The sequence below is a fragment of the Globicephala melas genome, chromosome 2, assembly GCF_963455315.2.
Source record: "Globicephala melas chromosome 2, mGloMel1.2, whole genome shotgun sequence".
Taxonomy (NCBI): domain Eukaryota; kingdom Metazoa; phylum Chordata; class Mammalia; order Artiodactyla; family Delphinidae; genus Globicephala; species Globicephala melas.
Genome location: NC_083315.2, coordinates 148,952,478 through 148,964,689, shown reverse-complemented (window position 1 = coordinate 148,964,689; position 12,212 = coordinate 148,952,478). Strand labels below are relative to the sequence as shown.

General features: G+C 48.9%; 1 protein-coding gene across 3 annotated transcripts in view; it reads left to right on the top strand.

The window, feature by feature from the left end:
• The window catches only part of MIDEAS (mitotic deacetylase associated SANT domain protein), a 66,902-nt gene that overhangs the window by 45,957 nt on the left and 8,733 nt on the right, over nucleotides 1-12,212 (top strand). For all 3 annotated transcript variants that reach the window (XM_030831660.3, XM_030831659.3, XM_030831658.3), the window contains exons 3-9: nucleotides 992-1,291; nucleotides 6,699-7,044; nucleotides 9,015-9,081; nucleotides 9,580-9,722; nucleotides 9,843-9,946; nucleotides 10,418-10,493; nucleotides 11,205-11,293. In XM_030831660.3, coding sequence (XP_030687520.1) covers nucleotides 992-1,291; nucleotides 6,699-7,044; nucleotides 9,015-9,081; nucleotides 9,580-9,722; nucleotides 9,843-9,946; nucleotides 10,418-10,493; nucleotides 11,205-11,293 — 1,125 coding nt within the window. The remainder of the gene's footprint in view (nucleotides 1-991; nucleotides 1,292-6,698; nucleotides 7,045-9,014; nucleotides 9,082-9,579; nucleotides 9,723-9,842; nucleotides 9,947-10,417; nucleotides 10,494-11,204; nucleotides 11,294-12,212) is intronic.

Genomic DNA, 12,212 nt, shown 5'->3' with positions numbered 1-12,212 from the left:
TGTATCCACACCTGAAGGGCAGATGGGTTTTATACACACGCAGGGTTGCAGGCAGGAAAATGCAATACACCATCGTGGGTTGCCTTCTTCATTTGGGACTTGCAGGGTTGGAAGTAGAGGGAGGTGAAACCATTTCCAGATCCAGTGTGCTAAAAGACAGGAATGTGGTAGTGTTTACACAGGTGGTTATACTTGTCAAAATACATCAAACTATAATTAAAAATAGGTGCATTCTGTTGTGTGTAAATTATACAGCAATAAAGTTGATTGGAAAAAGACAATCTAAATGGGGAAGAAGAATGAATAGAATTTGAGCACCTGTGTTGTACTTGGAGTTTCTTATCTTTGATCACAAGTAATTTCTCATCAAACCCTATGAGAGGGATGCTGGCATTTATCCCATTTTATTGCTAAAGAAGCTAAGGCCCAAGTGGGATTTCCCAAGGTCACAAAGGTAGGACAGAAGCTAGTATCTGACTCCAAAGCCAGTGTTTGCCCCTTCCCTCACTGGAGGTCTCAACCCTCGAAGCCTATAGGGCCAGACCTATATGTAGGAGGCTGCAGAACTTGACTTCACTCCAGCCAGTTGCCAGTGGGGAAATAGATCGAAAGACCACCCTTACCTTGGCACAGGTTCCTTGCTTGCTTTCTTTTGCAGAGATATGTTTTGAATATGTAGATACTATTTCACATGCCATGCACCGTGTAGACCGAACAGAACACATCGATTAGCCACTTTTGGCCTGAGTTGGCCATCTGGGGATTCCTGCTCCAGGCCAGGATGGGAGAACCTGGCAGAAGGGAGGTTATGGAGAGTATCTGGGAATATGGTGGGGGAAAAGGTGGTCAGGGAAAGGCCAGGTTGCCAAAGACCATTGGGAACCGTCATGGGTGTTTGAGTCCCTGAATCAAACGGGATTAGGGGTCCCGGACCAGCAGATCAGGACTTACCTTCTAACCGTCTCCATTTCCTCTCTCTCTCCTTCTCCAGGATGCCAGTGGCTCTGAGGAGAAGCGGAAAAGTGTATTGGCTTCAACTACCAAGTGTGGGGTGGAGTTTTCTGAGCCTTCCTTAGCTGCCAAGCGAGCACGAGAGGACAGCGGGATGGTACCCCTCATAATCCCAGTGTCTGTGCCTGTGCGGGCTGTGGACCCAACTGAGGCAGCCCAAGCTGGAGGTGTTGACGAGGATGGAAAGGGTCCTGAACAGAACCCCACTGAACACAAGCCGTCGGTCATCGTCACCCGCAGGCGGTCCACCCGTATCCCCGGGACTGATGCCCCAGCTCAGGTATGAGAGGCGCCCCATGCAAGCAGCTCAGTACCTGGGTGCTCCTGGTGACCTAATATTATATGGGAAAAGGGAGAACATGGCAGTATAGGAGGGATTCAAGTCACCCATGGGGATATTATTTATATTTTCCAAACAAAACTTTTGGACAAATGAACTTATGAGGGACAAAGAGACAATTTTATACTTGAAATTTGGACTGTTTAGGAAAATCCAAAATGTATGAATCTTTTATTTCAGGTCAGCAAATTTTGATTTGGCCTCTAATGTGGGTCAGGCCTTGTGCTAGGTACTGGGATATAGAAATGTTTGCTTGTTCTGTCAGTACAAACATGTATGTTGTACTCTCCCACTAAGATTGAGGTTTTGTCTATTTTTTCTTAGTTCTGTCAGTATTAGTTTTATACATTTTGATGCAATGTTAATTGCATACTTATTTAGAACTGGATTAGACACTTCATCATGAAATGTTTCTTTTTTTATTTTTAGTAATCTTTTTGCCTTTTAAAGTCTACTTTGTCAGATATTTCTCTTTCTTTCCCTTAGTGTGGGTGCGAGGAGGATGGGATGTGTATCTTTTCCATCTTTTTACTTTCAGCCTTTCTGTATCCTTCTACTTAAGGTATATCTTTCAACTGGATTTATAATTGGGGTTTGTTATCGTCTGTTCTAACAACCTTTGTCTTTTCGTTAGAGCATTGATACAGTTTACATTTAATGTAATTACTGATAAACTTTGGTTTAAATATGTCGTCCACTTATCCCATCCTGCCTTTTCTTTCTTCCTTTTTTTTCCTCTTTTTTTGTTTTCCTTTGGATTGATTGGGTTTGTTATTCCATTTCCCCTCTTTATTAATTTATTAGTTATATACTTATGTATTACTCCTTTAGTGATTACCATAGCAACCTTTATTACCTGGATTTCTATTAGAGAATTAAGCCCTACAGAAGGGGATTTGAGTGACCATTTTCTCAATTATCTGGAGGATGGTACATAGCTAGTACCATTCTAGAGGTGTAGGAGAGAAGTCAACTTATTACATAGTGAATGCCTTATGACATTAGAGCTTAATCCTCTGGTTGAGAAGCATTCCTAGAGATTAAAATGCATTCTTAGCTTATTGAAATCTAATGTAAGTTAGTGCTTTGCCTCTTCTTGGACAATGCAGAGTTCTTATAACCCTTTAACTCCATTTTCCCCTAACCCCTAACTTGTAGAATTATTGACATGACTTTTCATTCTCCCTATATTTTAACATTGATAGGACATTATAACATTATGGTTTTGTTCAGTTGTTGTTCATTTTAGATTTATTCAAATACTTAAGAGTGTTTTGTTGCTTATTTCTTCTCATATCTCCAAGCTTCCATCTCAGTTCATTTATATGCTGTTTGAAGAACATCCCTTAGTATTTCCTTTAGTTCCTTTAGTGTGAGTCTGTTAGTGATAAATTTTATTAGTCTTTGATTGTCTGAAAATGTTTTTATTTCATCTTCATTTTTGAAGGATAACTTTGCTGGGTAGAGAATTCTGTGTTGGTAATTTTTTTTTTTTCTTTGCACTTTAAAGATGTCATTCCATTGTTTTCAGGCTTCTATTGTAGGTACAGTATTGAGAAATCACTATAATCCATATTGTTGCTCCTTTGAATGTAAGGTATCTTTTTATCTTGTTTTAAGATTTTTTTTTTGTCATTGGTTTTCAGCAGTTTTGCTGTGAAACCTAAGTATTGTTCTCTTTGTATTTATCCTGTTTAGAGTGCTTCTGCTCCATATTCTCTCTCCTCTCCTTCTGGGACTCCAATTACACGTTTTGTTAGTGCTTTTCACTGTATCCCCTATTTTGTCTGTCATGCACTTTTCTATGTTTTCCATTTCTTTTTTTTTTTAAGTCTGACCTATCTTTCAGTTCACCAGTTCTCTCTTTAGCTGTGTCTAATATGTTGTTAAGCCCATTCATTGAACTCTTGTCTTCAGTTATTTTATTTTTCAGTAACCTGATTTTTCATTTGGTTCATTTTTAGAGTTCCTAGTTCTTTGATGAGATCTTCAACCTTGCCTTTTATTTTATTGCATAACTTAAGCATAGTTTTCTTTTCTTTTCTTTTTTTTTTTTTCCTTTTTTGGCCACACCGCATGACTTGTGGGATCTTAGTTCCCCGACCAGGGATTGAACATGGGCCCCAGCAGTGAAAGCGCCCAGTTCCAACCACTGGACCACCAGGGAATTCCCAAGCATAGTCTTCTTAAAGTTTATGTCTCATAGCTCCGTTAGTGGGATCCCTGTGGGTCTGTGTTCATTATCTGCTATTTCTTGTTTTTAAATCACATCTTACTCTTTTGTATATCTGGCTATTTTTTATTGAATGTCAGACATTATATATGAAAAATTGTTGAGGTAATTAAAGACTCTGGTTGCTGTTCTCCTCTACTGGAGAGGATTTGTCTTTGCATCTGACAGGTAGCAAAGAGCACAAGCAATCCTGGATTACTTTAACTTAATCAGATGATTTGAAGCTGGGCATTATTCCATTTGAGAACTAATCTATATCTGATTCACCTTTATTCTGAGGATATAGCCCTTTGGAGTCCCAATCCAAAGCCTAGGGGTTCACCAGGCTCTCCTTCCTTGGCAAGCTCTAAACTCCAGTTTTTATTCTGCTGGCTCCTTGAATTTATTAAAAGCTTTACCCAGTTTCTCAGCCTCTCCGTTGTCTCTTCCATAACAGCATCTATCTCTAGGGAAAGCACAATTCTAAATGCTCGGCTCACCTTTTTGGCTTTCCTTTTTTTTCCCTGGATCTTGGCCATTTAATTCTTTGCCAACTAATTTGTTCTCTGGTACCTGCAGAAATGTGGTTTTGTACAGCATCTAGATTTTATTAGTCATTCGCAACTGGAGGGTTGGCCTGCGTGCCTGTTGTCTATAACAGAAAGGAGAGCTCCAAGATCATCATGAGTAGCACAGTCTCTGCTCTCTGGAATCTTGTTCTCTGGTTGGGGGAGAGTTTGTGGTGGAGGCTGGAGCCTTGGGCAGCTTGTCCTGAGGATGGCAGGAAAGAGCCTGAGCAACTACACAGCTCAACATACCCATTTCATAGATGAGGAAATAGGTCCAGAAAAGGCCAGAGGCTTACCTAAGATCATACAGCCAAGTAGTGGCAGAGCTAGCCCTAGAATTTGGATCTCTTGAATCCTGCCTGAGGACTCTCACTATACCAGGCTTTTGGGGAGGTCTTTCTCTTTCTCTTTCTCTCTCTTTGTGTTACAGACATTTTCAATCATGCACAGAAGTAGAGAAAATGGTATAATGAGTCCTAATATTTAGCCATCACCCTCTTTTACAACCAGTCTTCTTTCATTTGTACCTCTACTTCTCCCTGCCACTGGATTTTGTTTGAAGCAAATCCCAAACATCACATCATTCCATCCATAAATACTTTGGTTTTGTACCTGAAGTGCACCATACATAAGGATTCTTTCCCTCCCTTACTTCCTCCCTCCCTCCCTTCCTTCCTTCCTTCCCACGTCATCACACCTAAAAAATCAATATGAGGGCTTCCCTGGTGGCACAGTGGTTAAGAATCCGCCTGCCAATGCAGGGGACACGGGTTTGAGCCCTGGTCCAGGAAGATCCCACATGCCGCGGAGCAGCTAAGCCCGTGCGCCACAATTACTGAGCCTGTGCTCTAGAGCCCGCAAGCCACAACTACTGAAGCCCACACTAGTAGAGCCCGTGCTCCACAAGAGAAGCCACCGCAATAAGAAGCCCGTGCACTGCAACAAAGAGTAACCCCCGCTCGCCACAACTAGAGAAAGCCCGTGCGCAGAAACGAAGACCCAATGCAGCCTATATAAATAAATAAACAAACAATCAATATGAAAAATATTGTCAAATATTTAGAATAGTTTAAATCCATTTTCCCTATAAAATCACAAATCATTAACAGCTAGCTTGAGTTCATGTTGGATTTCTTGTCTAGAAGTTTGGGGGCCTTTGGCTCCACTGCATTTTTTTCTGTGCAATCATATTGTTCCCCTTAGGGGGAGAGAATGAGCAATGTCATTTCTTCCTAGTCTGTAAAAGAGCAGAGAGGGCACAGATGGCTAAAAGACATGGCCAAGGCTCATGGGGACTCAGGGCCCTCTGCTGGAAGGTCTTGTGGGAGCTGGAACCTGGGACGGGGAGAAAGCCTGTTGTTCCTGGGCCCAGTCAGCGTGGCCAGTCTCACCTGTGCACCCAGGGAGATGATCGATGTCACTCACTCGTGTAGGCCTCCATTCTCTCTTGAGAGGATAGGGACGCAGCTAGGAAAGGCCTCTGTTCCTGTACAGCCCTGCCCTCTATTCTGTATGGAGGCCCACAAGGCATACCGAGCAGGGAGAAGTGTCAGCCAGAAGGACTAACCTTTGACAGCAAAGGTAGGACCAATACTATGAGAATGAAAGTTCTTCAAGGACAGGGCTGTCCTGTTCACTCTGTGGTCCCGTGCCTAGCTTGGGTCTTGGCACGCGATATGGGCCTCCATCTAATGCAGAGCTTGGAGTTTAAGTAGTGATAGCAGTCAGTATTGATTGAGTAATTACTATGTACCAGGTACTGTTCTCAGTGATTTCCATGTATTCATTTATTTAGTCCTCATAGCTACCCCATTAGGTAGGCATTTGTTATTCCCACGTTAAAAATGGTAATGCACACAGAGTTAAGTATCTTAAGTGGTGATTAAAGGAAGTAGATCCCAGTCCAAGCAATCCAGTTCCAGGCCTGGCCCTGAACTACAATAGTTCCCTGCCCTGTAGCATACTTTACAGCAGGGGTTGGCAACTATGACCGGTGAACCAAATCCAGCCCTAAGACTGTTTTTTACACTTTTCAAAGGATTATTTTAAAAGGGCCGGGGGTGGGGTCAGGAGAAGAAGAATATGCACCAAAGAATACGTGTGTGGCCTACGAAGCCTAAAATATATACTATCTGGCCCTTGACAGAGACAGAGTGCTGACCCCTGCCCTAGAGGAGGCAGTAAGAAGGGCGTTAGGATCTGCTTCCTGTCTCAGGCTTGCCTTAGTGGGTGTGGTGGGCAGACTAAGTTCCAAAGGTGAAACTGGCAAGCAGTGGTCAAGACTTCAGTTTTTATGGGACTTCCCTGGTGGCACAGTGGTTGAGAGTCCGCCTGCCGATGCAGGGGACACGGGTTCGTGCCCCGGTCCGGGAAGATCCCACGTGCCGCAGAGCGGCTGGGCCCGTGAGCCATGGCCGCTGAGCCTGCGCGTCCGGAGCGTGTGCTCCGCAACGGGAGAGGCCACAGCGGTGAGAGGCCCGCGTACCGCAAAAAAAAAAAAAAAAAAGACTTCAGTTTTTCCCAGGTTGTAGGTGGCTGAGCCATCTTGGCCTGTTTCCTTCTCCAGGCTGAGGACATGAACGCCAAGTTGGAGGGGGAACCTTCAGTGCGGAAACCAAAGCAGCGGCCGAGGCCTGAGCCTCTGATCATCCCCACCAAGGCGGGCACCTTCATCGCCCCTCCCGTCTACTCCAACATCACCCCGTACCAGAGCCACCTGCGCTCCCCTGTCCGCCTAGCTGACCACCCCTCCGAGCGGAGCTTTGAGCTGCCCCCCTATACACCACCCCCCATCCTCAGCCCCGTGCGGGAAGGCTCTGGACTCTATTTCAATGCCATCATGTCGACCAGCAGCATCCCAGCCCCTCCTCCCATCACGCCAAAGAGTGCCCATCGCACCCTGCTCCGGTCTAGTGAGTGATCCCCCCTCAGCAGCCGTGAGGGCAGGCATTGTGGGAGGGCGGTGGGTAGGGAAGACTCAGCTTCTGGCACTGCCGGGGTTGGGCTGGAATGCCATGGGAAAAGGGGCTCTACTTCTGCTGTCTCCTTTGAGAGAAGGAGGCTGTCCTGGCTCAAGTACACGCTGTGGTTGGGGAGAGGAGGTGTCAGCCCAACTGCTTGGACTTAAATCCCAATTCCACAATTTACTGTTCCATCCCCTGTGGAAGTGATTTAAACTCCCTGGGTCTCAGTTTCTTCAGCATGTAAATGAGGATGTTAGTAGTGTTTGGTTAATGATGAAATTGCCAATATGTATTCAGCTATTTTTAGAACCACAAACAGCAGTTTCCTATGGTTCAACCTAATAGCTACCTCAGAGGGTTGTGGTGAGGTCCAGATGCATCAACACACGTAAAGCACTTTACATTGTGCCTGGTGTGTCACATTTGTTCTTAATATTAGGTGGCAGATCCTGTCTCCTGTGTCTCTTGAACAGTCATTTTGGCCCAGAGCAGACCTTTTGGCTGGCCTGGGTGGTGAATTGCTGAAAAATGTTGCCCACTCCATACAAGAATTCATTTCCCCTGAAAAATGGGATAATCCTATCTCAGGCTGATAGAGAAGATGGAGAGTAATCCCGACCAGAGGTAGCACAGAGGTGAGGCAGTGCGGTCCCCGGATTAACCTCTGACCCTGACCTCATCGTGGCATGCCTCTCTGGTACCCTCTGGTGTCTGGGTGAGAAGTGGCTCACCCTGGGCTGGCTGGCCTTTGGCTCTTCCACTTCTACTGGAAGCTTGGAAGCTTCTCTCCATGCCTAGGTTGTGCAGGAAGAAGTTGCTGTTGAGACCAGCTTGGCGGCAAAGAAGAGGTCTGTCCATCCATGAGGATTTTCTTGCACTCAGGTGTAAAGCCTGAACTGGGTCCTGTGAGGGCACCAGTAATGTGTGGGACACCGTGGTCTGTTCTAAAGAGAGTGCTGGGTCATTAGGGCGTTGACTTGAAAGCCTGGGAGACAGGAAAGCAGAAGTTTCAGGCAGAGTGGGATCAGCAGTCAGTGAGTGAAGCCTGCAGAGGCTGCTAGCCCTAGTGGTGAGGAAAGCATTTATTGAAGAGAGGGTGGGGCTAAAGCTGAGCTTGAACTAGGAAGCAGGTGGGGAGGGCACACTAGGCAGAAGAAAGGAGAGGTGCAAAGGCCCAGAGGTGGGACTGTGCAGGGAGCGCGAGGGGCCATGAGGGAGCAGCCTGCAAAGATGGACGGTCCAGGCAAGGCGGTGGTGGGATGCATAGCTGGCAGGGGAACCGCCTTGAACACTGCGCTGAGGAGTCGAAGTTTTCTCTCAGGTTGCAGAGAGGAGTCAGCAGATTTTGCTTTTGGAGCAAGAGAGTGTCTTGATCACACAGGGCGTTAAGATTAGCTCGGGAGAAACCAAGGCAGAGAACCCAGCAAGGAAGTGAGAAGATAATTATGAAACAGTGATCTCCTTCACCACCTCGTTTGTGTGGCGGAAGTTTCAGCCTCTCTACTAGAGCAACCATAGTTGAATGCTGGACTTAATGCTGTACTGTGGGCGCTCCCGGGGCAGAACATGGCTCTAGTAGTGGAACTGGTAGCAGTAGTAATAAGAGTAGCTAATATTTATCGAGGGCTCAGCTTTGTGCATGATTTCATTCAATCCTCACATCAACCTAGGGAGATAGGTAGCAACAGCCCCTTTCAGCAGGCGTGAAAACGGAGGCACCCACGTATTTGGTAAAGTCACAGCTGGTTGTCACAATTGCAGGCTGCAGAGCCAGGACTCAGGGTGCCTGATTTCCCAGTGTGAACCTCAGAGTCACTGCTGTGGCTCTTGTGCGTAAAGAGCAGCCACCTAGGGTTGGAGAGGGTGGCTTTGCTGAAGCGCAGAGGGTGCCATTTACTAACCTGCCTTTTGTCCCATAGATAGCGCTGAAGTCACCCCGCCTGTCCTCTCTGTGATGGGGGAGGCCACCCCAGTGAGCATCGAGCCGTAAGTTCAGCCCAGCCTCTGGCTCGGTGGGTGAGGGTGGCCAGCTGGAGTCCGGTGCATGCAGGTGGGCCCTACGAGGAAGAGGAGGCTTCTGTGGGCTGGGGGCTGAGCAGACCTCTCTGGGCTTCTGCACTTAGCCCTGGGCTTCACTGATCCCCACCCCAGCTTCTGTGTGGAAGTCACAGGGAAGGAAAGGACCAGCTCAGTTTGAATTTGCCTCTGAGGAGAATTAGAAGGGCAGTCCAAGAGTCTTTCCCTGTCTGTAAACCTGGAGCTTCTTCTCCCCTTTCCAACCTCTGGGCCTTGCCTTTCTGACAGCACCAGGTGCCGCTTGCCAGGCTGTCCTCTTAGAAGCCAGGTTCCCTTACACCCAGCTGAAGCCTTGCCGCGCTCAGCCTCTGCCAGCTACCCCCGCATCTTCTCCATCCTCAGGGAGGAAGTAGGGTTCCCCATCCCCACATGGTGAAGCCTCACTCCCTGCCCTTTCCGCCCCTGCAGACGGATCAACGTGGGCTCCCGGTTCCAAGCAGAAATCCCCTCGATGAGGGACCGCGCCCTGGCAGCCGCAGACTCCCACAAGGCCGACTTGGTGTGGCAGCCATGGGAGGACTTAGAGAGCAGCCAGGAGAAGCAGAGGCAAGGTGAGAGGTCACGAGCCAGCAGGCAAAGGCTGGCTGTTGGGCAGTGGGTGGGCTAGGCTCCGCCCCATGCAGCCCTGCCCAGCCCAGCCCTAAAAGTGCCTTTCTCTCCTCCCTCCCCAGTGGAAGACCTGCTGACAGCTGCCTGCTCCAGCATTTTCCCTGGAGCTGGCACCAACCAGGAGCTGGCCCTGCACTGTCTGCACGAGTCCAGGGGAGACATCCTGGTGAGACACTGCCCCTGGTGGAGGGAGGGCCCCTTGGGGAGGGTGGCAGGGATCCGTGTGTGTGCTGTCCATGAGCTAGGCCTGTCGGCGAGCTGATTTGAGGCAGGCAGGAAGGTCTGACCAAGTTGGGGATGGTAGGGGGTCGGCCTGAGGGAGCCCTGGTTCCAAACTACAGACTTTGCTGTGCAAGGTCCACCCCAGTCTCTGATCCTGGGTAGTGGGTCCCCACCCTCGGACGGGGCTGTCACTGAGGGCCTTCTCTATCTGTGGCTGCCTGCCTTGGGGACCATGTGTTTCCTCTTTTAAGAGGCCCTGAGCGACCCAACCCCCATGCCCTTGCCATCCTGCCAGACCTCTTGCCCCTCCACAGTTAAGAGGGCCAAGAGTGGGTGCCCACCCTACTCAGAGGTCCGAATTTTGCCCACCAAGACCCCGGCCAGGGCCTTGACCTTTTCTTCACTTCCCTTTTAGGAAACGCTGAATAGGCTGCTACTGAAGAAGCCGCTGCGGCTCCACAACCACCCGTTGGCAACTTATCACTACACAGGTGGGCTGGCAGGGTGGGCCTGGGCCTCGAGGGGTCTCCAGCATCAGTGGGGCTCAGTTCAGTGCTGAGTCACAGCCCAGGGTGGAGCGGGGGTGGAGAGGTTGGGGGCAGATAAGCCAAGATCCAGTGTGAGGGGACTGACACCAGAGCTGGGGTGGCTCTCAAGGGGCTTCCTGTGCCCTGCAAGGGAAGGGAGAAGGGCATAAGCAGGTGGGAGCCCATCTGGGTAGAAGAGCCCAGGGTGTGGGTATAATGGGCAGGAGCCCAGGGAGTGCCATCCAAATTGGCATCAGGTGCTGGAACTTAGAGGACCCCTGGAGTGCCATGTCCCATTCTGGGGACTGTGCTTTAAGAGGGACATTGACCAAGTGGCATAATCATAGCAGTCCCTGGTATCGACCCCTGTCGAGTGGTGCATCCCGTCTGCGCCAGGTATATCACCAAGGGCTCCACATGCATTGTCTCACTGAGTCTGTACCACAGCTGGTGAGGTGGCTTCTATTACTAGTTCCCATTTCACAAGTGGGGAAAGTGAGGCTCAGAGGCTAAGCAACATGGCTAGTAGGTGGCAGAAGCAGGATGTGGAGCCAGCTCTGAATGCCTGCAGAGACAGCGGCTAGATGACCTCACACTTTTCTGCTGGTCAGAATTGCCCCTGCAGTGCTCACAGTCCCACCCCCTCACTACCCTGGCTTCCTCTTTGCCCTGCAGGCTCCGACCAGTGGAAGATGGCTGAGAGGAAGCTGTTCAACAAGGGCATTGCCATCTACAAGAAGGATTTCTTCTTGGTGCAGAAGCTGGTGAGCTGGGGCTCCGTTTTGGGGGCAAGAGAGGGGCAGGAGCTGCCTGCATGATTTGGGGGCTCCCTCTGCCAGTGGGGGGGCCCTGCAATTGCTTACCAAGACCTCTTACAAAGCAGTTAGGTCAATGCCACTAAGTAGCTTCAGAGACATTTTTTCTTTTTCTTTCTTCTTTTTTTTTTTTTTAATTTATTTATTTATTTTTGGCTGCACTGGGTCTTCGTTGCTGCACGCAGGCTTTTTTTAGTTGCGGTATGCAGGCTTCTTATTGCGGTGGCCTCTCTTGTTGCGGAGCACGAGCTCTAGGCACGCGGGCTTCAGTAGTTGTGGCATGTGGACTCAGGAGCTGTGGCTCGCGGGCTCTAGAGCGCAGGCTCAGTAGTTGTGGCGCACGGGTTTAGCTGTTCCGCGGCATGTGGGATCTTCCCGGACCAGGGCTTGAACCCTTGTCCCCTGCATTGGCAGGCGGATTCTTAACCACTGCGCCACCAGGGAAGTCCCCAGAGACATTTTTTTCTAAACAAAACAAGAATGGAAATGATCAGGCCTTTTCCCCCTTGGTTCTAAGCCCCTTCCCTCACCTTAGGGTAGGGTGGCCATACTCTGAAGTCTCAGTCCAGAGCGGGGCCTGAGTGGGCACCAGACCCAGTGGCACCAAATAAATAGTGACTTGCCTAAGGGAGAACAGGAAGAGAAGGGGGGCTGCAAACAGAGGTGAGCCATCCTAAGGGGCTGGAATACTTCAAAGGCCACAATTAGTGGGAGGAGAAGTCACCCCGAGATGAGGGGACCGAGAGCTAGCAAGTGACTATAACTGACCTAGGGGGCTTCTGCCCACTTCCTGTCAGGCCCGGGGCTTCCTTCCAGTAACGCAGCTGACAGAGTAGCGGAAGCCTGGGCCTAGTTTTCCTAGATTCTC